Source organism: Dermacentor albipictus, chromosome 1 (assembly GCF_038994185.2).
Source record: "Dermacentor albipictus isolate Rhodes 1998 colony chromosome 1, USDA_Dalb.pri_finalv2, whole genome shotgun sequence".
Taxonomy (NCBI): Eukaryota; Metazoa; Arthropoda; class Arachnida; order Ixodida; family Ixodidae; genus Dermacentor; species Dermacentor albipictus.
Window position 1 is genome coordinate 507,692,260 of NC_091821.1, and position 25,715 is coordinate 507,717,974.

General features: G+C 45.4%; 1 protein-coding gene across 1 annotated transcript in view; it reads left to right on the forward strand.

The window, feature by feature from the left end:
* Vps50 (vacuolar protein sorting 50) overlaps nt 1–25,715 on the forward strand; it is a 199,116-nt gene that overhangs the window by 119,446 nt on the left and 53,955 nt on the right. Inside the window, exons 19-20 of the mRNA XM_065439255.1 lie at nt 11,833–11,859; nt 15,610–15,720. Coding sequence (XP_065295327.1) covers nt 11,833–11,859; nt 15,610–15,720 — 138 coding nt within the window. The remainder of the gene's footprint in view (nt 1–11,832; nt 11,860–15,609; nt 15,721–25,715) is intronic.

The following is a 25,715-nucleotide window of genomic DNA, read 5'->3' on the forward strand; positions in this document are numbered from 1 at the left end:
ATATATTGCTCTTTGTGTAATGGCGCTTACATAGAGGCCTTGAATTCTTGAAGGGCAACCCAGGAATATTCTTTTGAGGGGTAAATGAATCCACTCAATCGTTTGTTTACGCAACTAAAATTTGAAAGCATTTCCCTAAAGCAACCTACCCTCTAGCAAAAGAACTGATCATGCTTGGAAGTGCTAGTCAAAAGGCACGAACAGGTGCTTGGATTACCAAGCTGCTGTTTGTGCCTTTTGGCCCATGATAAAAATTATGTTGCCGTTGTTGACCGGGTTCCTTCAGTGGCATAAGCAGTAGGTGAATGCCAATAAATTTGATCGAACAGACAAGTTGAGCTGAATCGGTGAGCGGTATATAAAATGCCATACATATACTAGTACATATTACAGAAGTTATTTGTGTTATAAGTGCAGCATCACAGTAAGCTACGATGAATATTCCTGTCTCATGTAAGTTATACTTAAGAAAAGCACAGGTATTGAAATGCACACACATGCATGCCCCCTGCATGTGATTTTGCAGTTGTGTATACCAAGTTTTCGTGTAGTCTACCTCAGAAAGAAATGCCCACATTTAAAGATACTTCTGATACAGTGTGTGTCTGCAAAATTATTTTGTGCCTGGCTTGTTAAACAAAAAGCAGGAAAAAGATTTATGTCAGTGCAATGTGATGGTGTTGTTGCTGGTTGTTTTTACTTGTTTTTATCCATGTCTAGACATTTTATGACTGCACAGTTTCCTGTGCCTGTTACACACAAATGTAATATATGTGTATATATTGCCGATGTGTGGCGTATACATTTGTTTGTGGAGCAAAGCTACCATAATAGCAAAAATTCAAATTCTTACGGGCTTCTGCTGGCACATTTTTAATTTTTACCATTACACTGTAATTCGTCTCCTTAGTCTAGTACTTCAAGATGGTTTATGTTGTTTTTGATGCTCCCAAATATTAAAATATTACAGTTTTGTGAAGCCACCAGCCTAGTTTGTATGTGCGGCTCTTTGCAGCCACAGAAACTAAGCATTGTTGCGTAGTTGGAAAATACAGGTATTTAAATAAACTGCTACATCTTTCTCTGTTATGCGAGGTATAAAAGATAGGACAAAACATATCAGGCAACCATCTAGTGTAGTTAGACCAGCTGAATGTTCTGTGTGCATTTTTTCGCTCTACTGGACCTTTGCTCACTCATCTGCCAGAGGAAGGGACAGGTCAAGTTAACATAACATGTCCCTTGCTTTGGTGAGTGTCTATTTTAATAAGCAGCTAGTACAATCAATTTCTCCTGATTCCGCCTCCACCACCGGATTCATCAAATTAGGCGACCAGATTTATAAAAATATTTGGTGAGTTAAATTTTGCTGCTGTATTCGGCAGTGCTTACTCGACTCTAATGTGCAGCCCGTTTTTGTGGGTACGAAGTTAGAAAACAGTGTGCACCCAAATCTAACAAGCACCCAATTTTATAACCAGAAAAATGTAGTACCCTGCCTTTGCATCGCGTAATCAGAAAAAATCTGAAACCTGTAGAATTTACCTTCACAGAACGTAAATTTATTTGCACTTAATGACCATCGTCATCATTCAGACCAACGTTTCTAGATTTCTTTCAGTTTGCAAGCTCTCCCGAGCCGCGCGCGAGAAAGTGATCCCCTTCCGCTTCCACTTACCACGCGGTGCTGCTGTCGCTGTCGGCCCGAAACACTCGCGCCCAGCAGCAGTTGCGAGAGCCTTCTCCACCTGCCTTTTCTGAGCTGTCACGTTGATACTTCGGTCTCATGGTTAAAGAACTGTTTGGCCTGAGTGGTAAGGGTTAGATAAAGGGCAGCCTAATGCAAGGCTACGAAGAACTGATAGTTTATTTTCTTCACACTTTGTTTATCGCACGCACTTCGGACGTTTACCCCAAACGTTTTAGTGTTTGTTACAGTAACGCTTATTTGGAAGAATGCATAAAACAATAAGGAAAACCTATAATTAGCTATGTTCTGTTCTGTTTCTAGACCACAGTCACAAAATTCCGCGCTCTGTTGCCGACGCATAAAGCACCGCGCAGACTAGCGCAGACTAGAGCAGGGTTTTGCATGTTAATTTTAGAATGGTAATTTCAATCAACACAAACAACCATTAAATGAAGACAAACTTAGTCAAAAGCATGGAGGGAATAGCTACAGAAGAGCTTTTTTATTTGCAATGGCGGCCTTTTCTTTGTTTTCCACCCGGCGATTCACGTTTCTCGCATAAAGATGCATGCAAGTCACAATGACAAAACACCACACCTGGCATGTAAAAGTGGTCATGAGCTCTGCACATCCAAGTCAAGCAAGGTTTAGCAATTCCAGCTCATCTAGCACGTCCCAAAGATATCCCCCAAAAAGGGACCTTCTCTTAAGGAAATAGAAACTGCCTTGTTTGCAGTATTTGTAAACTGTAGCATGGGTTTTGGTGAGACGCTCCAGGCACCCTTGCTTGACGCTCTTGTACACCGTAAGGTATAAGTCACTGCCAACAACTGGCACTGAAGAGCTGATATCTTCCATACAGGAAGGGCAAATTCTGCTCTTGGAATATTTGTGCACCACATATTTTTCTTTTATTATTGAAATGAATATTAGGAGAGCTTGGCACCTTTATGGTGGCAGCAGCTAATCCTTGTCACTTTGCAAAGGAAACAATTATGCACAAAAAGGGAGACACATGGCCGGCATGCTGCAGAAACTGTGGCATCTGTCTTCACTACTATCCTAATACGGCACATTTCCGCTAAGGGTGGGTGAATATCTTAGCGAATAATGACACAAAATATGGTACTCAGTAGAACACCAGATGAATAAAAACGATACAGTCTAACAGTACATGAATCGCAAATCTTTTTGCGTGAGTTCAGTACACATTTGCATATATAAAGACAGATATTTTCAATAGCCAAACACACGTGTAATTACACTGCAAGCACAGAACAGAATCACACACTGCCTAGAAATCACGATCACCACATAAATCAATCTTTAACCCAGAACAACGCCCATATCACTCATTTAGCTTATTAGGATCACCTGAAACAACAAAATGTTGGTGCCCTCGAAAAACTTCTCCAAAGCAAGACATGCTCTTTTCTGAAAGCCCATAGTTGGTCATGGACCTAGTATCTTTTCTAGAGTGAAGGGTCTTCTGTATAAAAGTAACAAATTTGCTTGCAATACCCTTCGTTGTGGATAGTACTTAGTGCATTTGAGGAGGAGATGATATACGTCTTCGTCTGGATGGCGACAAGAACACTGCGGACTAGAGGCACGTTTTATCCTGTATAAGAAGTGTCTCGTAAATGCAGTTCCAAGCTGCAGGCAGTGCACCAATGTTTCAAATTTTCTGTTTTCTCTTAGATATTCTGGAATTGATAGGTGCATACATGGGTCTATGAGGTATAACTCCGAGTTCTTAGATTGCTGATCAAATTAGGTAGTTTTGCCGAGATGAAAGGAAATCTGTCTCAGGAGCAGACAGACTTCACTTTGCAAAAGGGGAAGATTGATTGTCTCTGCGTTATTGTGAACCCGATTCGCAGCTGCGTCCGCTGCAGTATTACCAGGAATATTGCAGTGCTCGGGTATCCACTGAAATGCAATTACCATAATTACTCGCATAGTGATCGCACTTTTTTGTCAGAAAAATTGGCGCAAAATCAGAGGTGCGATCATTACGTGCGTTAAATTTCCCGCGAAAAGAAAAAAAAAACATTTTTTTTTCGTCCCGCATTTGCTGCGGGACACCAAAACAAAAATTGCGGCCGGCGGAGCAAACCGAACACGCCGAACACAATTTTTTCTTCTTCTCGTGAGTACATTACGTGCATTGAAACAGTTTCTTCCGTATCAGTAATGAATAATAACGTTAATATCGGCAAGTTTGCGGCAATAACATAGCCATGTCCACTTTGAGGGGACAGAAACAGATGGGCGCGCTTAGCTGCCAGTGACATAGAAACACATGGCCGGCATGCTGCAGAAACTGTGGCATCTGTCTTCACTACTATCCTAATACGGCACGTTTCCGCTAAGGGTGGGTGAATATCTTAGCTCTGTTACAAGCGTCGGCGTAGGAATAGGGTACACTTTTAACGTATCAGTGTAAACGTGGCTACTATCGTTGCCGCTCGCGATTTGTTCCGTACCCACGAGTGCAGATGAGAAGAATCGAAAGGCGCCTTTTTTGTTGTTGTTGACACCATTATAAAGCCTACACATAATAAAGGCAAGTTTGGTTGCAGCTTTCTTTTTAGCCATGGAAGTGCGGAAAGTGATGAAAGGAATGAAATGGGGCATCTGCTTAAGAATATTTGGTGCATGCATACCGCTTGGTTTGTCTTGAAGAGTCGTTCGCGTAGCATTCGACAGATGGTAAGCGCAATCAATATTAGCTAGACTTGGCACACGACATATTGCTGTGGCAAGTTCGGGCTGCGATCATTACACGGGAAATAAAAGAAATTGAATTTTGACTATAAAATTCAAGGGCGCAATCATTACGCGAGTGCGATCATTATCCGAGTATGAGTTGGTACGGTAACATGATCTTGAATCAGCGCTCATCCTCTCTGCTTCTAGTCTCTGTCTATGTCACTTCGTGCTACAATTCAAGATCATGCTACATGATTCATTGCACGTGCTTTTGTATGTTCTTTGAGCATCTAATACAATAGCGAAGTGTTCAAAGAATTTTGCCTATTGCTTTGTATTAATGTGAGAGCACCTTGCGAATCACTGAACATAACCCATTTTTGCTAATTCTTTTCTGATGTTATGAAACACAAAGCACACAGGATTGCAAACAGTTGTGCCACGGTGAAAGATGTCTCTCGGGACAATTTAAATGTTTGCTCTAGCGCCAAATGTGGAATGACGAATGCTGAAGCCGAGGAATTTTTATGACATGAGCTGTCTGTATATACGTATATATACTGGGGATACTGACACGTGTACTTCTTTATCTTTATCGGGCGACCAGGTTTCACCGCCTAACAAATGTTATCGCACTGCGCAGGACCCGCCTGCATGTATCGGATGTTCCTGGAATGTTATCGATGGTTCCATCCGCTGTCTGTCACTGAACCTTGTGTAATTTGATTGTGTGTATTCATGATGCGAATAGTGTAGAATTTTGTGGAAGACACGCGGGTCCCAGCGATTACCACATTTACTCCAAGGGAGTAAATGTGGTCACTGCCACTGTCTTTGGGTGAGTCAGCTTCAGAAGGTAACTCGAGCATTCTGGATTTAATCAGTTTATGCAGGCGAGCTTGCTTCCAACGGTGTGCTTCTCTCGATTTCTTCAGTGTGTCTTGAACACCCACAAGCACAGTGCTCGGTGCACCCTCCACACTTCCAGCAAGACCTCTCTTTAGAGGCGTGTAGAGACTAAGCAGTCGGAATATTCGAGTAAAGTTCACACTTTAAGAAGTACAGCTCGTTACTTCGATCAAGTGGTGGTGACAATGGGAAGGGACTGCGCCGGTCGGGCAAATAGCGTGGCGAGTGCCATCGCGTGGCAGGAACCAGAAGAGCGACACTCCACAAGCTGCAGCTTTGAAACTGAAAGAAATATAAAAAGGTTGATTCAGGCTGCTTTTTATTACTTTGGGCCACAGCATGTCGTCCTATGTGCCGTCCAGTCCATTTGATATTCTGCAATTCTTGAATTACTTTACAACTTTAGCAAAATGGTTGTCCCACTGTTCATAATTCAATGCAAGGTTCCAATATGCCAAAAACATGTGACGCAGGTCTGTTGACACTAGCTTAATAGGTAAGGTAACTTCCCTTTTGACTGAACTTTCGTAATAAACACAGCGCATTGCCATCTCCAACCTAGACACAACTGCGTAGAAACTTAGAAACTTGTTCTTGTTCTTGATCTTGTGATGGCAATGACGATGCTGGTGGCTATGAACATAAACAGTTGGCAATGCTATTGTTACGTAGGATGACGCAGACGAAAAGCTATGTACAAATATATTTACAAGGAAAATACGCTGCGCTAGGCCAAGAGGCAACAGCCCGCGCTAGCATCTAATCGTCGTCGTCGTCTTCACACTGCTGGCCTTTCGTGATCGCACATATTGTGCCATAGCACTACCCCCGGCTGCAAAAGCGCCGTCCCGGAGCGACTAAAGATCGGACTCGGAAGCAGTGTAGTAGGCCTTGAGCCTACTGACGTGTACGACATCACTAGATGCCACAGGAGAGGACGAGGTTGAGCCCACAGGAGCAATTTCGTAAGTCACAGGCGTCACCTGGCGCAGCACGCGGTAGGGCCCTGTGTATCGCGAAAGAAGTTTCTCTGAAAGTCCGACGTGACAAGAGGGCGACCACAGGAGCACGAGCGCACCAGGTGAAAACTGTACGTCACGATGGCGGGCGTTGTACTGACACTGCTGAGTGGTCTGTGAGGCCGTAAGTCGAGCACGGGCAAGCTGGCGTGCATGGTCGGCGAGGGCGATGGCGTCGCGCGCATACTCGCTTGTTGAGACCGCAGCAGGAGGAAGTGCCGTGTCTAGGGGCAAGGTAGGTTCGCGACCGTACAGGAGATAAAAGGGAGACAATCCGGCGGTGTCGTGCCGGGAAGAATTGTACGCAAATGTTACGTAAGGAAGGGCAATGTCCCAGTCGTGGTCTTTGGAAACGTACTTGGCCAGCATATCGGTAAGAGTACGGTTTAACCGCTCTGTCAGGCCATTGGTTTGAGGATGGTATGAAGTAGTCAGTTTGTGTTGAATGGAGCAGGAATGCACAATGTCAGCGATAACTTTCGAGAGGAAGTTTCGACCACGGTCAGTAAGCAGCTGTCGCGGGGCGCCATGAAGCAAGATAATGTCACGCAAGAGAAAGTCCGCGACGTCAGTGGCGCAGCTGGTAGGGAGAGCCCGAGTGATAGCGTATCGCATGGCGTAATCAGTCGCGACGGCTACCCATTTGTTCCCAGAGGATGACGTGGGAAAGGGACCGAGCAGGTCTAATCCAACACGAAAGAACGGTTCCACAGGGACGGTGATCGGCTGGAGATGACCGGCAGGTAGCACCTGAGGTGTCTTCCGATGCTGGCAGGGATCACAGGCAGCAACATAGCGTCGAACGGAGCGAGCGAGACCAGGCTAATAGAAGCGGCGGCGGACGCGGTCGTACGTGCGGGTTACCCCAAGATGTCCTGCAGTGGGTGCGTCATGCATCTGAAAGAGCACAGTCTGTCGTAGATGTTTTGGCACGACAAGAAGAAGATCAGGGCCATCAGGGAGGAAGCTCCGTCGGTACATAATGCCGCCCTGGAGGACATATCGGCGAACGGATGCGTCGGTAGGTGTAGAGCGCAGACGCTCGATGAGTACTCGCAGCGATAGGTCTCGGTACTGCTCATCGGCGATGTTAGCGAAGGCAGACACAGAGAAAATGCCGTCGGCGGTACTACTGTCGGCGTCGTCAGGCTCGTCTACCGGGTAGCGAGACAGGCAGTCAGCGTCCGTGTGTAGTCGGCCAGATTTGTAGGTGACAGAGAACGAATATTCTTGGAGGCGTAAGGCCCAGCGACCAAGTCTTCCTGAAGGGTCTTTCAATGAGCCTAACCAACAAAGCGCGTGATGGTCTGTGACAACGGAAAAGGATCGGCCATATAAGTATGGGCGGAATTTCGCAATCGCCCAAACTAGGGCCAGACACTCACGCTCAGTGATGGAATAGTTGCGCTCCGCGGGTGAGAGGAGCCTGCTGGCGTAAGCGATAACACGGTCGTGGCCACGCTGGCGTTGTGCTAGTACTGCTCCAATTCCGTGACCACTGGCATCAGTACGGACTTCGGTAGGCGCAGAAGGATCGAAATGGGCCAGAACGGGAGGCGTTGTGAGAATGTCGATTAGCTGAGAGAATGCAGAGGCCTCGTTATCGCCCCACTGGAAAGGAGAGTCTTTTTTCAAAAGGTCGGTTAGTGGTCGTGCTATGGCAGCGAAATTCCTCACGAAACGGCGGAAGTACGAACAAAGGCCGATGAAGCTGCGCACATCCTTGACACACGTCGGAACAGGGAAGTGCGTAACAGCATGGATCTTGCCTGGGTCCGGTTGCACGCCGTTCGCGTCAACGAGATGTCCAAGGACGGTAATCTGGCGACGGCCGAAATGGCACTTCGATGCGTTGAGTTGCAGACCGGCTCGCCGAAAAACGTCCAGGACTGCTGAGAGGAGCTCGAGGTGCGTAGCGTACGTTGGGGAGAATACGATAACGTCGTCCAAGTAGCACAAGCACGTGGACCATTTGAAACCGTGAAGAAGGGAGTCCATCATGCGTTCAAAAGTGGCAGGAGCGTTACATAGGCCGAACGGCATCACCTTGAATTGATAAAGACCGTCGGGTGTCACAAAGGCAGTCTTCTCGCGGTCGAGATCGTCCACGGCAATCTGCCAATAGCCGGAGCGAAGGTCAATAGAGGAGAAATAGCGAGCACCGTAGAGGCAGTCAAGGGCGTCATCAATCCGAGGTAGGGGGTACACGTCCTTTTTGGTAACCCTGTTAAGGTGCCGATAATCCACGCAAAAGCGCCATGAGCCATCCTTCTTTTTTATCAGCACAACCGGTGACGCCCAAGGACTACATGACGGTTCAATAATGTTCTTGGCAAGCATTTTGCGAACTTCTGCGTGAATAACTTGACGCTCAGCTGGTGACACTCGATACAGGCGGCGATGAATAGGAGGGGCATCGCCGGTATTAATGCGGTGTTTGACAGCTGTAGTTTGGGCTAAAGGACGATCGTTAAAGTCAAAAATATCGTGGTAGGAAAACAGAACGCGGTAGAGTTCACGAGCGTGCTCGGAGGGCAAGTCGGGCGCAATCATTTTCCGTAAGTCAGCGATGGAACAATTTGTCGACTGCGATGGTAGAGAAGTATCGGATGAAGTGTCGTCTACGGCAATGGATGCTACTGAGTGATCCTCGAACGAACAAAGCTGGGCCAAAGACATCCCACGTGGCAGCACTTGTGTCGTCAAGCCAAAGTTGACCACTGGCAGGCAGACACAATTCGCCGTAATAGATGAAAATGTATGGGGTACTGTGATCCCGTGTGTAAGGAGGACGTCCTGCATAGGAGCCGCGATGTAGTGACCGTCGGGGACTGGTGGGGATGACACTAGGTCAACGTAGGTCAGTGCCGAAGGTGGCAAGCAAACGAAGTCGGCGGAACTGAGGCGACTGGGGTGTGGTTCAGTAGGATCCAGAACAGGCAGGTCAAGGCGGAGAGTACTGGCGGAACAATTGATGAGAGCAGAATGTGCGGAGAGGAAGTCTAAGCCGAGGATGATGTCGTGGGGACAGTGGGCGATGACTGTGAATAGCACGATTGTTGAGCGATTGGCGAAGGAGACGCGGGCGGTACACATACCAATTACGGGGGCTGTTCCGCCATCGGTGACACGGACAACAGGCGTCGTGGCGGGCGTGATAATTTTCTTGAGCCGGTTACGAAGGTCAGCGCTCGTTACGGACAAATGCGCCCCAGTGTCTATGAGAGCAGACACGGAAACACCGTCAACGTGCACGTCAAGAAGGTTCAGATGAGTGGGCAAAGTCAGTAGAGGATTTGGCGGCGTAGGGAGCAATGCAGCGTCACCTCGAGGCGCTGCATCGTCTAGTTTTCCGGCTGGGAGCGGCGCCCGAAGGGAGTCGGCGAATAGGAGCGACGGGGCTGGGGAGAGCGAGATTGTCGTCGTTGGGGCGAAGGCGAACGAGAATAGGGGCGGTTCGTTGCAGGAGAATCAGTGGTGGCATTATCGGGGCGTGCGGCATAGGGACGAGAAGGGCCACCTGAGGGGTGAGAGTAGGCAGTATAAGTAGACCGGATCGGGGAACTCCAGCGACTACGACAGTGCCGAGAAATGTGCCCGATGCGATGGCAGTGGAAACAAATAGGCTTGTCGTCAGCAGTGCGCCACTCAGATGGGTTGCGGAAACGTGGTGGGTAAGAAGATGCGGGACGGGGCGAAATCGAAGAAGCCGGGCGAGTATCAGGGCGATGGGCCGGGCGGGTATCAGGGCGATGGGCCGAGCAGATGGTGTGAAGACCCTTGTTTTCAAACTCCTGGCGGACAACTGCCTGGATCAGTGAGACCGTGACTGCAGATGTGTTGGTGGGACTGGAGTCGAAGGCAGCCGGATAGGCGGCCTCGATCTCACGCCGGACGATCCTGGTAACATCGGCAGTGTTGTTGGGACGAGGAGCGTCGGCACAGGAAGATGTCGCTGGGGTGTTGGGCAGACGGGCAAACTGCTGGACAATACGTCGGCTTTTGGCGAGTTCCAGGCGGCGGCACTCTTTTATAACAGCATCCACCGTGGCTACGTTGTTGCAAACGAGCAAGTTGAAGGCGTCATCTGCAATGCCTTTGAGGATGTGGGAAACCTTGTCTGACTCAGTCATGTGGGTGTCAACTTTGCGGCACAGAGCCAAGACGTCCTGAATGTACGTGACATAGGGCTCTGTTGACGTCTGCACACGGCCGGAAAGCGCCTTCTGCGCGGCAAGTTTTTGACCAAAGGGGTTGCCGAACAAGTCTCGAAGCTGTGTCTTAAGTGAATCCCAACTGGTGAGCTCATCTTCGTGCGTGCGATACCAAACTCGAGGTGTGCCACCGAGGTAAAAGACTACGTTGGCGAGCATAATAGTAGGGTCCCACCGGTTATTGCGGCTGACGTGTTCATAGAGGCTGATCCAGTCATCGACGTCTTCCCCATCGTGGCCCGAGAATACGCCAGGATCACGGGTAGCGGGGAGAGTGATGTAGGTCGTCGAAGGGGCAGCAGGTGTCGGAGCCGGCGGAGTCGGGTTGTCGTTGCCGGGAGCCATGAAGGAAAGCTCGACATACCGTCCACTGCGAAGCTCCGTGACGAGGTACAGGGAATGTCCACCTCCACCAGATATGTTACGTAGGATGACGCAGACGAAAAGCTATGTACAAATATATTTACAAGGAAAATACGCTGCGCTAGGCCAAGAGGCAACAGCCCGCGCTAGCATCTAATCGTCGTCGTCGTCTTCACACTGCTGGCCTTTCGTGATCGCACATATTGTGCCGTAGCACTATGAACATGGTTTCAGTTTTACATTGGCAATTTTCTGTCCCCCCTCCCTTACTCCCCCGAGTTCTTTCATTCAGTTTGTGTTTTCACTCTGTGAAGTGAAGTGAAGTTTTCATTTTGTGAAGATAAATTTTGCACGTCTCCTTTTTTCTGATTGCAAATATGGGGCTATTTCATTTTATAAAACGGCCGCATATTACATTTGATGATGTTACATTGGGTGAATGTTGCATTCAGGTTCACTTAAGAGGGCCCTGAAACACTTTTCTAAATATAGTAAGAAAACATTGCCAAACTCTTGTAGAGGCTGCTGTGAACATGGGAGACAAGTATTACATCACTGCATGGAGCAGGGAATTTACAACCTCATGTCAAAAACTGCAAGAAATCACTTGCTCTTCCTTTCGCAATACCATCATGTAGCATCAACGAAATCAGCTGATGGATTGATAATTGAAAGATCTAAAAAAAATTTTCCGGCATGAGATTCGAGAAGTGACGTCCTTTAATAGTGAGGCCTTCTATGGTTTGTGAAAAAAGTGTTTCAGGGCCCCTTAAGGCCGCAAGAATTAGGTGTCCGTTAGATTTGGGGATGCATTATGATTGTGTAAATATGGGAGCTTACTTATTACTGCAGTCAGACAGACTTCATTCTTTCAGTTATGGTTGATTAATTGTGTTAATAATGTTTCTTATGCTGTTTTCAGGTGTACATATTCTTTGCCAAGGAAATGGTGAGCCCTGTTTATTATATTCCAAAGCAACAACTTGTATTTCTCTTGTGGCTTTGCTAGCACACCAGAATTTATATTGTAGACTGACTGTAAGCTTTATCAACTGTGCTTGTAGTGCAAATTAGCCCAAGCCATAAGCGAAGGTTTACATAAAGCCGCTAGACAATGAAATAAAGTAAAGCATAGGGGAAGTAACTTTATCGCTATTGTTATCATTATCAGTATTATTGAAATGTGTAATTTATTATATGTTAGATTAAACTCGTCATAAGCTTCTGTTTTAATAAAGGCATAGCAATTTGCCAACTCCCCTGGCAAGGAAGCTGCCATGGTCCATATTGGGACACGGGTTTTCACGGCTGGCTGTGGATGCCATGTGGATGGTATGGGTCCACTGTGTGTGTGCTCTTACTAGCTTGTTTGCTGCAAGACTTATAAATATTGTAAGTGCATTGTGGACGTGCAAGCAACTCAGACTCTCCATCCCTTCTCTCCTCGATGGAAAGCTGAAATAAAATTGGAAGAAAAGGCAGCCTACCTTTGTGGGTGCTGAATGCTAAGTCTACATGTGCATGATGTGTGTCGTGCTCTACTGATTAAGGTACGGTGATGCCTGTCCTCAGATGGTTGTGCATATGTACAGAATGCCAGTGTTGGAAAGTGGCACTCAAGTCTCTTGGGTAGCTTCACTGGCGCAGTAGTCTGGAGCCGCAGAGAGGCATCAGCAGAGAGGGCCCAAGTAGAGGCAAGTTGTAAAACGAAATGCAAAACATTTTGAAGTCATCGTTACGTAAAAGGCAAAGCCGTAGGCATAAAACTCAAGCTGGCAAAGAGTGGCATCTCTCTGTAGCTTCTTGGCAGCACTCCCTCCTGAGAGAGGGAGGGAACGGTCTGTGCTCATGGCCTGGCATGGCCATCTTCTCCAGAGGCATGCCAGAAGTACAAGGATTTCACACTGAGGCACAAATGCCACACAGATGCCAGTGTCCAGGCTTGTTTATGCTTGATTGAAGCACTGGCTCTAACCATCTGAATTGTCACCGTTGTCCAGACGATAGTTTGAAAAACTGGCCATCATTTTGCCCACATGAAGTAAATGCTTGCCACGAAGGCATGTTGTAGCATTACTTACCCTTTTCATAATCTCTGATGATGCCATAAAGAAGTGTGGAATTTATAGTAGTAGAACTTGCTGTGCGGTCTGTAATGTTGTTGGCAAAAACACAAGTTAAGGGTTAAACATAACACCTGCCTTGTTTGTCGTTACATTAGCAGATGGTTAAATGGTCCTGTTCCTAGAAATATTAGTCTTTCTGCTTGGCATTGACTTCGGTGACGCATACTTGTCTTTTTCTGGGAAAGATGGGGAAGGGGGGCACTCGAACATGATATGGTGACTACGAACAGTCACCTGTGTGTGAAACTTGAATTGGAATGAATGAGAGGTTTAGTTAAGAAAAGCCATGTGCACTTGGGGATCTTATTTAACCAGGTCTTTATATCTGTAAGGTAGCTGCAGTAGTGTTAGACAGCACCAATCGAGACCATGGTGGCAGATTTTTTTACATACGCTAAAGTATAGGCATGCGTAATGCATGTTTATGAGATGTTGTCTGTGAGGAGCATCCAATAAGTTCAGAGCCTAAATATGATGTAGTAGACTGGAGGCATTGCAATAATTAATGCACATTGCATCGTACTTCCAGGCTTTAGTTGCAGGTATCGTGGCTTTCCTTTCTCAGTGCATCCAGTGTTGTGCCTTCTTGATGTTGGCTAATTTGTAATGAATGCAGCCAAGAACAGTATCAAGTGTCATCTAGTGGTCTAACCTTTGATGAAAAAGAGAGCAACGGTGGTAAATATTCATGAGCACATGAGAATGTGCACGGAAACTATGTGCCCGCGCACATAGTTCCCGTGACTATGTGACTGTGAAGGGGCATGCACATCTGTTTAAGCGTGGCAATAGGTTATGAGCCTTAACTTATTTAGTGTTTCACTATTCTCATCTGCTCATAAAACTGAAGACATCGTTAGTAGGAAAAGCCATGCAGACACTTTGGAAAGGTATGAGGAAGCTGTTATGCTTATTTGTTACCTGTCAGTCAAAACTATGATAACCGGCACTTACTCATGGCTTTGCCAAATTTATGCATGTCAAATTGTCAAATGTCAAACGCATGCCAAATTTATGCATGTGTTGCATATAGCCAGGCACCTAGGCAAATTGAGCAAAATAATTTTGCTCCTGCCGACAGTGCCCCGGTCCACACCTCTGTAGTGGACTGGGGCACGCGTTGTAGTGGAGTGGCCACGCAAAAACCCATCCCAGGGCAGATCAGCTGCAGGAAAGGGCAGCTTGATGAGTTGACAGCTGTGCCGGTGCCGGAGCGCGAGTCAATAGCAAGGATTGCGCAGCCAATCAGAGCCGTTTCATTTCCGCCAAGGAGGGAAAGGGCAGGCAAGGGTTTTGCACGCACTGTGCTGGCTTCGTTTCAACTCAATTCAGTCTTAAAAAACGGATGGGGTGGCCATGCATTGTGCGTTCCCTAGAGGAACTGGCAGCATTCAACGAATGGCGGCGAGAACTCGCCCGTGAAAGCGCTCGCCATTGGTGCACCGATCCAGCCGTTAAAGCCTAAATATAGTCCAACGTAGTGTAAATGCAGTACACATTACATCATGGTCAGAACAACAGTGTCTATAGTTCCACTGATGGTTCGATGCACTGGTGCCACCAACGTAACCAGATGCAGCCAACACGCTCCAATGCACCCGGCATCTAACAACGCTTGCCCAGGCGCCAATATCATTGGACTATAATCTAGCAATGAGAAGAACAACACAAACTGAGGGAGCGGGAGGCTGAAGCTATTCGGCACCATTGCCTGTGGGTTACTTAACCGTGACGAAGGTCAGGTGCATACAGGACAAGCTTCACTTACCCCCCTTTTTCAGTAGAGGAAGGTTTTTCTCTTTCTTTTTCTTTTTCCCAGGAGTTGGAGTATTTATAATGTTTGAGGCATATTGGTTACTTAAGGGGTTGTGTAGAAAAATATAAATGTGTTTTTTTTTTTTCACTGAGTTTTCAGTTCTGTGTCAGGCTTATTAAATGCCACTTGTACATCTCTTCTTGTATTGTAGATGCAGCAAATATAACGCTGCTTAGTGATATCCAACACAGTTCTGCACTGTCAGAATGACTAACCAAATAGAGTTAAACCTCAATATAACGAATTTAGTATAACCAAGTTCTCGATATAGCAAAGCATCTTTATAACTTCTTCTCCATGGAACACTATGTATTAAAACCTCAATATATTAGGCATAGCTTTTTCCATACGCCCAGATATTGTGCACCCGTCACAAGAAGACATCAGCTCAAGTGAAGCATGCTGCTTCTTTTCTGCAATTTTTCTGGTTTCATTTTGTTCATTGCTGATAACCAGCTGTCCAAATTCCACTTTTATTTTCAGAGGGCTATTCCCGAGTTGCTTCTGTTTGATGCATTTGTAGCGGCAGCAGCATCGGTGCTGCACGAGAGTTACGTAGACGCTCGCGTATACGTAACTACGCTCCGGCACGGGCTAGCGTGCCAGCCGTTCGTGTCTCGTGTGGACGCGAGCGTCTATGCGACTCTCATGCGGCGCCGATGCTGCTGCCGCTACACACTTGGTGTGTGGCACATGTTGCCGTAGTAGTGCCCTGATTGTCAGCAGAATGTGTGATGCGATGAATTTACTGGCGCAGAGTGACTTCCGGGAGAATTCCCTGAGTGTCAAGGCTCAGAATGCACTCCAAAAGATCCGCGAGGACCTGTGTGAAAGCCCAGACAGTGAGAGCCAGGAGACCAGCTCCAAGGTGGGTCCTGACAAAGGGAGAGAAAAAAAGTTCAAATGACTGTGTTCACCCATTCAGTTACTTTAATACTTTCTTATCATAAGAAGTCAACGAACATAGACATCAAGGACAATATAGGGGAAATGACTTGTACTTACTAATTGAGTTAAAGAAATTATAACTTAATGTAAATCAATATGCATGAAAAAACAACTGGCCACAGTTGGGATATAAACATCCGTCTTCGCATTACACGTGCTATGCTCTTACCAATTGAGCTACTGTGGTGCCATTTTCCAACCCACAAACCTTGGCAGCAGATGTGGATTTGCGGTGTAGGTTTGCGAGTGGTGGCGCTGGCTAAGACTACTAGGGTTAGTTCTAGTAGTAAAAAACATAGTGACACGTGTACTTGTTTATCTTTATCGGGCGACACGTTTCACAGCCTAACAAATGTTATCTTACAGCGCGGGACACGCCTGCATGTATCGGAAGTTTCCGGAATGTTATCGGTGCTTCCATCCCCTGTCTGTGACCGAACATTGTGTAATCTGATCGTATGTGTGCGCGATGCGAATGATGTGGAACTTTGTGGAAGGCACGCAGGTCCCAGCGATTACTCTGAAACATTCGATGACTGATGTATAAAAGCCGACACGCTTGACCCGCTGATCAGATTTTCGACGATCGCCGACCGTGTTCGACGCTATTGTTGTGGTAAAAGTGTAGCCTGTTTTTGTGGGCACAGGTTCGCCCAATAAAAGTTAGTTTTGTCTTTCACAGTATTGCTACTGTGTTCTTCAACGTCACCACCACGTGACAATAGATACCTCAGAAAGTGGATGGGAAAACGGCACGGCGGTAGCTCAGTTGGTAAGCCACACAATTGGGAGCTCAATTGGTAAGCTCAATTGGGAGCATCACATGCGTAATACAAAGACGTGGGTTCGTTTCCCACCTGCGGCCAGTTGTTTTTTCATCCACTTTCATTTCAATTAATTTATCATGTCTTTAACTCAGTTAGTAAGTACTCCTATGTTGTCCTTGGTGTCTTTGCTTGTTGGCTTCTTATGATATGATCAATAGATATTGGGCCCGTTGGTTCTGTTTCTTCGCGTTCATACTTTCACTAATAGTCAGTACTAGGAGGCACACAGCTAGGTTCTTTCGTGTAGTTTTAATTTTTAACGTATATTGTAGCGCTGTGTTACAAACATTAATAGGGAATGGGGCATAGGTTTTATTCTGTCTGTATACATTTTGCCATTTGCAAAGCACCAGAAATGTGGATGTAACTAGAAGTGTTCTAGCAGTGACACATAGTGGCACGTTTCTTTGACCACATTGCCTTGCAAATGTTTTGTGTGGCATAACCCGTTCATTGAAGGAAGAAAATATGAGAGCTACTATACATAAATGATTGTGTGGCTACTGACACTTTATGCCAGTGGCTTACTAGCACATGGTCTACCACTGCAGTAACAGTTGCATGCATGTTTTCTGAATTCGGCAATGCAAGATGGCACCTCTAGTGCTGTTGGTGATGTCTACATATCTCTATTGTATCATAACTGGGAATGTGTACACGTAGGGACAGGCTAAAACACTCTATTTTAACATCACACCAACATTTGCATATTGTATGAATGTTAAAGAATAATTGCTAATGATGTGAAGCTTTGCGACAAAAATCACAATGTTCCCAGAACAATGATCTGTAATTTTTTTATGAGAAGGGGAAAAGCTAAAAAGAATACGACAGTGTTCTCTTTTTTTTCTAGCTCATATAATTCATTTACAACTTATGAGGGGACTGGCCAACGATTGTACTCTCCTGTCAAAGCTGTGTGTTTGGTGTTTGAGCATTTAAGCAGCTGTGGTTGCTGGAGGACAACTTGATAACAGGCTGGCCTCTTAAACAAGATCTGCTCTGTACAATACAGTCTGAGGTTTAGCACTTGGTGTATGTGCTGTCCTACCTGTGCTTGTCTCCACAAATTTCTGCACTATCAGGCCTACTTTGATGATAGACAACAAGCAAAGGCCCAGATAACCCATACCAGTTTCCTGAGACAGTGGTGAACTGTCTTGGTTTGTTGAGGTAAAATTCCAGCAGTAACCCTGCATGGCTAAAACAGCCTGTAGTTTTATCACAATTACCACAACCACATCTCTAATCTGTCCACAGCTTCTTGCGTCTTGTATGCACATTTGGTCTGACACACGCAGTGAAGGATTGTGAAGAGAAGAACCGTGTGTGCACTGCAGTTTTAAATTTCAATGAAGCTAAGTTGCACTGTTGACATAGTGCTCAGACTGTTAGCGTTGCTAAGTTACATAGGTGAAATGCTGTGGCCGCATGGGAATTGGACCCCTGTGCCTTTCCTATGTGGCTAGTCACCAGTGCATCTTGTTACTGTCAGTGACTTCTGCAACGCCCACTCTGTGAACAGTTTTCAATGGGTATCGTGTCGTCAGCGTTAGAAATTTACTAACTCTCTAAAACTAGACGGAGCTGTGTGACTGCTACCTGGAAAGCCCTATGACGGTTGGGATGTCTTAACCTGGGACTAAATGTTCTGGTGTCACCATTGTGAGTGATGATTCTGCATTTTCAAAAAGATCAGCCCTAAAATTTAATCTACATTTTCTCTCAAGGCAGTGATGATGCTCAGATAGAAACCATAGCCAAAAGCCCGAATGCGAAGAATGTGAATGTAGGGGTGGGCAAATATATTTGAAATTTCGAATATGAATCGAATTATACTTGCTATTCAATTCGTACTTGATTCAAGTAATCACTATTTGAAATTGTTGGACATTCATTTCTGTTTTATGTTCGAGACTCAGAACAACACTGGAGTCTTGAGGGAGAAATATTGATTTAAGTGGTGACTGTTACGAATGGTTTTGCTACTGGAGAGGCATGGTTGTTGCGCAGAGGCATCATTTCCTGAGTGAATGTGTGGGGCTGCTGCGTAATAGGTAGTCAACTTCGGCTGTATCACTTGTGGCCATTCATTAGGCATGTTTCACTTTTAGGCAGCCTATACATGAATTTGTTATCTTGATTAAGGCAGAGCATTCATTATTTATTTATTTATTGACACATACTGAAGCCCCTGCTGGGGCTATAGCAGGAAAGGATAATACACTATAATACAAGAAAGAAATACAATAGGCAACAAAGAAAGTTTAGGCGCAGTGTTGAGGGAGTACAGACAATAATTCATTTAAAGGGAGAGAACGGTTGGTTCCTGGTAGTGAATTCCATGTTTCAATTGTTTTAGGGAAAAAGCTATACTTGAATGTATTAGTGCATGCAAAAAATGGTGTAATGTTAAGCGCGTGATGTCTCCTACTAGAAGAGATTTTTGCAAAGGTGACGTATTCATTACTGGAGAGGCGACAAGATGAGTGAATAATGCCATGAAAAAATTTTAAAGAATTAACGTGTCACTATTCGGCGAGAGATGTCAGGTTGAGTAAGGACATGACTGACGATGGTGAGAACTGGTGGTCATAACGTCGGTAGACAAATCTAATAGCTTTCCTTTGTATGGCCTCAACTCTGTCTATTTTGTACTGCATGTAGGGATTCCAAACGATACTACCATACTCAAGTATAGGGGGAGCAATAGTTTTATATAACAGTAATTTAGTGTCGCGCAGAGAATTAGACAGAGTACGATGTAAATAACTGAGTTTTTGTAGAGCTTTAGTCGTAATGGAATCAATGTGCTTTGACCAGGACAGGTTAGTGGTGAACGTGAGACCAAGATATTTATATTCAGAAACGCATTTAATTTAATTATCTGTAAATCTGTAGCTGAAAAGGAGCGGGTTAGCTTTATTAGAGAAGGACATAACGACAGTCTTACAGAAGTTAATATTAATTTGCCATGTTTCACACCATTTAGAAAATCTGACGAATGATTCACTAAGGCGAACATGCTCAGAGGGAGATGAAATGATGTCATACAATACGCAGTCATCTGCATACATTCGAATTTTAGATGATATCTCGCGTGGCAAATCATTAATATATAGTAAGAAAAGTAGAGGTCCGAGGACTGAGCCTTGAGGGACGCCTGATGACACATCCACCACCAAAGAACTGATCGAGTTAAAGCTTACGAATTGAGTGCGGTGAGACAAAAAACTTTCTATCCAGTTCACCAATTGAGGGTTGTTAAGAACGGCATTTAGTTTGGACAGTAGTTTTGAGTGAAGTACGGTATCGAAAGCTTTGGAAAAAATTTATAAATATAGCGCCAATTTGAAATCCCTTATCCAGGTTGGAAGCAATGTCATGCATGAACTCGACAAGTTGTGTTATGGTGCTAAAATCGCGTCTGAATCCATGTTGTACATTAGAGAGAATGTTATTTGATTCAAGGAATTCCATGTTTTTGTATATTATATGCTCTAGTATTTTTGCATGAATATGGTGTTAAAGATCTTGGCTGGTAGTTGGAAAGATGCTGCTTACTACCTGACTTATGTAACGGAAGCACCTTAGCCATCTTCCATGATGAAGGTACTATGCCGGAAGTTAGTGATTTATTGAAGATAAGAGTAAGGTATCGTGAAGCCCATAAGGCATACCGAACGAGAAACAAATTCGGGATTCCATCAGGCCCTTCACTTTTCTTTGTATCAAGATTTAGTATGACGTTTAAGACACCTTCTGTGCTAACTAAGATATCAATAATGAGGCAAGTCGGATGATTGTTTGGAAAAGGAGCAACAATATGATTATCGCAAGTAAAAAAACGGACTTAAAGTATGCGTTGGAGGCGTTGGAGATTATTAGTGAATCACTAGTCATTTCGTTCTTCACACATAAGGATGTACAATAGCTGTCACGAGGAAAAATGGATCCCCAGAATTTATGCGGGTTACTTTTCAACAGAAGCGGTAGCTGCACGCTATAAAAAAAATCTTTGGCTGATTTGGTTTTTGTACAAAGATCCTCCTTCGCCTTAGCTAACCTAGAAGTGTGTACGGGGTTATGGGAGTCCTTCAAGCGTCTAAGCCTGCAAACACGACGTGAAAGATGTAGTATATCTCTGTTCATCCAAGAGATTTTAGTATTTTTCTTTTTTGTTTTGATGGGAATGAAGTGTTCGATACATGACATGACAATATTTTCAAAATATGCCACGAGAACATTCACGTCACTTGATATGCTGAGTGTTTCAAAGGTGTCGAAGGCATCAGCCAATGTACCGAAGATAGAGGTGTCGTCAGCGTGATTGAAATCGCGAAATATAGTAAGAACAAAAGATGGTTTAGGAACAATACACGGAAGGGAAACAAAAACAGCCTTATGATCAGCAATGCCTTCTACCACTTCACAAGTGTAATCATTCGCGGTGAGGTTTGTGGGGATGCGCGACTCTCGCGCGTCCCCTGATATGATTTTCCCACATAGCGCGTCTCCTGTAATCCGGCTTCGCCGCGTGGCCTGGCGCCCGCTGCGGTCGGAGTGGTTGAGGTGCAGTACGAGAGATGGCGCGAGTGTTGCGCTGCTAACGCCGCCTCACGGCACGGTTACTTGGGGGCGCAGGGGAGGACAGGCTGTCTCTTTCCCAGCGGGTCGGCGAACAGCGCGGACATACCGCGCGCGCGGCGACCGATGCTTCTGCGAGACCGCCTCGCGTGGCCGCCTTCGAACGCACCACCGTTGGCGTGACCGTACACGCGAACGACCAGGCTTTGGGATCCAGCATGGGGCGAACATATTCGCTCGCTCTGCGGTCGCGGTGAGTCAGACTTCTAGATTTGTCGCGCGCCCATCGGCATGTTTTGCGGATAGCAACTCGGCTAGCAGGCGTTGATCTATGAAAGGTGCAATAAATGCCCTTGTGACTGTTTGCACTACTGTGTTGTCGTTCCTTTGTCCCAAGAGTACGGGAGGAGACCCTACAAGAAGAAATCAATTACTTTTGTGTTCCTCAATTCTTTTTGGGGGGCAATAATTGGTAACTAAAAGCAATTACATTTATGAGTGAAATTCAAATTGTACTTGGTAACTTTCTTTCTGTAATATGCAAAGTCTCTTCTGGTGACATGCTGTTTCCCTATTTTATTACTGTTCTCATAGTGCTTTAGATAACTGAAAGCAGTTTCTCCTTTATAACCTCTTTAGTTGTCTGGGCATCTATTTGCAAATGGCATTGCTTGCATGTATCAAACAACTAAATAATTTTCTTTCTTAACCAGATGGACTTTATGCAAACTTTATAGTACTTCAGTTTGTTGAGAAATTGGAAAAATATTCAATATTCTAAGGTTGTTTCTCTTGAATATTTATATGATTTTGTTCAGAATGGCTATTTCAGCGAGCTGGTCAAAGTTCATGGCATGATTGCAGGGCAAAGAACTGAAGTGCAGAAATACAAACTTGAGGCTAGCGGAAAGAAGAACAGTTAAGAAATTTCAATGTTCGAACACGCCTATATAAGTGTTTACGGGGTTTAACTTGTGCTCAGGGATCGAAGCAGCAATAGTAGCGGGCATCGCGGGCCGCAATTGCCCAATAAGTCACACTGCTGTGAAAACTGGGAATTCTCAGGGATTTTGAATAGTCTGGAAATACTAAGGGAAAATTCAGGGAATTTGTGCTTCTATAAGGGAAAATTAGCTCTAATTTATTGAAAGGGAACGAAACTCGCGATGATGCTGACCCAAGTAAGAAAGAGGAATCGTAACGAAGCTACTTTGACATTGTGTCGTCGGCTGGAGGAGTTGCCAGTGTACAGTCAACGACCGACTTTTCGGGCACCCGATAATTCGGACAGCTTCCCGGCACAACCACCTGCCCCATAGAGTCAATGTATAACAATGTCAAACCTTTCGCCGTCTGACTTTCTGGACATTTTGCCGTGACTGCAGGTCCGAAACGGCATTAATCAAGCAAAGCCACCACCGCCTCCATTTTGATTACCTCGCCGCCTCGAACGGCGCTCTCGCGCGCAGATCCGCTTGCAGGTAGCCACCACCGCGTCAGCGCTAGGCCTAGCTACTTCGACGTTCACTGTTATGGTTCTTGCCGTTAGGTCCCGTGTTTTTCATTGAAAGAATTCGCCACTGTCAGCAATGCGACTCCGCCTTTGTGGTCCTCGCAATTAGCTTCGAAGCTCGGAAAGCACGGCGTGTTGCATAATGTCGGTTCCTGAAAGTTAGCTTCGCCTTAGTATAGTAATGTTACGTGGTGAAGCACACACGAAAATATTGCGGTGAAACGCAACAAGCGTAGGAAGGGGCAATTGTCACAGGACACAGTATATATTCCTTAATTATCACGCGTGCACCCGCCATCTCCTGTCACAGTAAGATCACCTATATGCCTAACAAGTGTACTGGTAGGCATTCAGAGCTTTTTCGGATGTGCTTGTGGCGATTTGAGCCTTTATTGGCAGACATGCATCCATTTTTTCGCACTGCCAGATTTTTCGGGCGTTTTCGCGGACCCTAGAGAGTCTGAAAAATCGGACATTGACGGTACAACTGACCAAGAGAATGCTTCAAATGGTCCTCAGCGCGAACACGCGATGGAAGGAGGACGAGAACGCAAAGGACCTACGCATTGAAGAATGAACTGGAAAGAAAGCATGTCGCTGCTTTTTTTTTTTTGAGCTCAAGCTCCTTAAGGAAGAAAAAAAGTATTGACTGACGCTGAGATGCAGGTGTCCCTCATCGAAACCAAAATAAACTCTTTCAAGCAGTGAAAAGCAATGTTGAAGCGTTGTGCACGGGCTGATAGTTTGTCGGGACAGTTGAGGTTGACTTTAACGGCTGTTGAGAATCTCACTTGCGACAAAGTTAGGGCCTCATACCAATGAGCTTGTAATCATTTGATGAAATAGCTCATGTTTGAAAATATTTGCTTCTGTATGCATCTCCTTTTTATTCCTATTTGAGAACGTTCAACTCGATTCGCAATAGGTTCTACCAATTTTTTGAAGCTATTTTATTTGCTGATCATTTCACTAGCCTCCTCACTTTTCTTTTTTCTTTTTGAATTAAAGGAGCACTACTCGTTACTGTAAAAACTGAATTAAGTTTTTTTTTAATTTTTTAACATGCTTACTAAAGAGTGACAGCATTGGGCGACATGGTGTCAGCCTGCCTTGACATAAAACAAAGTTCTGTGTCACTCAGGGAAATTGCAAAGCCACTCAGGGAAAGCCTGGAACACTCAGGGAATTTGGAAATGTCAACTTGGTAAACACCCTGATACTTGTGTCATCGTATGTTCAAGTGCAGCTGGTAGTGCTTGCATTGGTTTGAGAATTTAGCATTTGCCAAGGGTGTAGAATATGATTAAGTGCTTGCATTGGTTTGAGAATTTAGCATTTGCCAAGGGTGTAGAATCTGATTAAGGTGGGTACATCTTACTATCAACGTCATTACAGCATAGTAATAGCATGATAACAGTGATAGTGTGATGAAAGTGATCACCGGGCAAAAGTAAAACAATGCATGTGTAGTAGTATAAAAAAGTGCATCCTCAATGCTTTCATTTCCTAAATGTCATGCTGAAATAAAATAATGTGTTTAGTTATGTTAACGCCGCATTCACATATTTTTGATAGACTGTTGTCAGTTTTGTTTGAACACTCTGGCCAAATTAAAGCAATTGGCTGTAGTGTTTCAGTCAGGGTGTCTACCAACCGGGAAAACCGGGAATTCTCAGGGAATTTGTATAGTCTGGAAAAACTCAGGGAATTTGTGCCTTTGTCAGGAAAAATTAGCTGTAATATTATTGAAAGGGAACGAAAGTCGCAGTAATGCTGGCTCGAGTAACAGACAGGACGCACTTTATACGATTCGTACGAAGCGCGTTTTCTCCACAGCCATCGCCGGCCTCCCGCACTGTACTTTCTAGAGAACATGCCAGGAAAGCGGCAAAAAAGTGCAGCGCTTCGAATTTCCAAGCGATTCGAAATTATGCAGACACTTCCCGGCGCCACGTAATACACAGAACGGGCTTCGTAAGGCTCGCAATCAAGTTTTTCGACGGTCGCCAGGACACCTTCTGTAGCTTCGTTTCTTATGCCGCCGGCAAGTGAACCGTTGGGCGCTGTTGTGACCAAAGCTGGGCCAGTGGCGTCAGGTTCTGCGCCGCCTTCATCTTCTTCAACCACAGCTACGGACATCCAACCCGAGCGCGCGGCAAAGGATATTTTTCAACGTAACTCAGAAGTGATAAATGCGGAGGTGATGTGGTGTCTCAATGCTGTCATGACGCACACATCATTCTGTGCTGCCGCGGCATCGGCTTTTCTGTTCCCGTTGATGTTCCCATCATCAGCTACTGCCAAGAAAGTGTAGCTTGGCAAAGATAAGGTGGGGTATACTATTGTCTATGGCATCGCACCTTTCTTTATAGAGAGCCTCGTGTCGGAATTGAACCAAGCCTCCTACCTCGTCTTAGCGTTTGACGAATCGTTAAACAAAGTTGCACAAAAGGAGCAAATGGACGTGTTGGTTCGCTTTTGGTCGGATGCAGAGGGAAGCGTGAAAACACGCTACCTGACGTCATGCTTTCTTGGGCACACGCAAGCTGAAGAATTGGTGTCCGCATTTAAAAGTGCCACTGATGGACTCTCACGTTTGAAAATTGTTCAAATATCAATGGACGGGCCAAATGTCAACATAAAGTTTCTCCGTGAGATCAAGCAAGAACTGTGTGAATCCAATGATGGCCGCCAAATTCTCGACGTTGGAAGCTGTGGCCTTCATGTGGTGAACGACGCGCTCAAAACCGGACACGCGGCAACAGGGTGGCAACTTGTGGAATTTCTCCGGGCTATGTACAATTTATCTAAATGCGTACCTGCCCGACGTGCTGAATATGCACGCATTACTGGGAGCAACATTTACCCTTTGAAGTTTTGCTCTGTACGATGGCTTGAAAATGTTCGAGTAATTTCGAGGGCTCTTGAGGCCCTGCCTTACCTAAAGGTGTACGTTGAGTCGTGTCGAAACGAGAACAAGCGACCGAC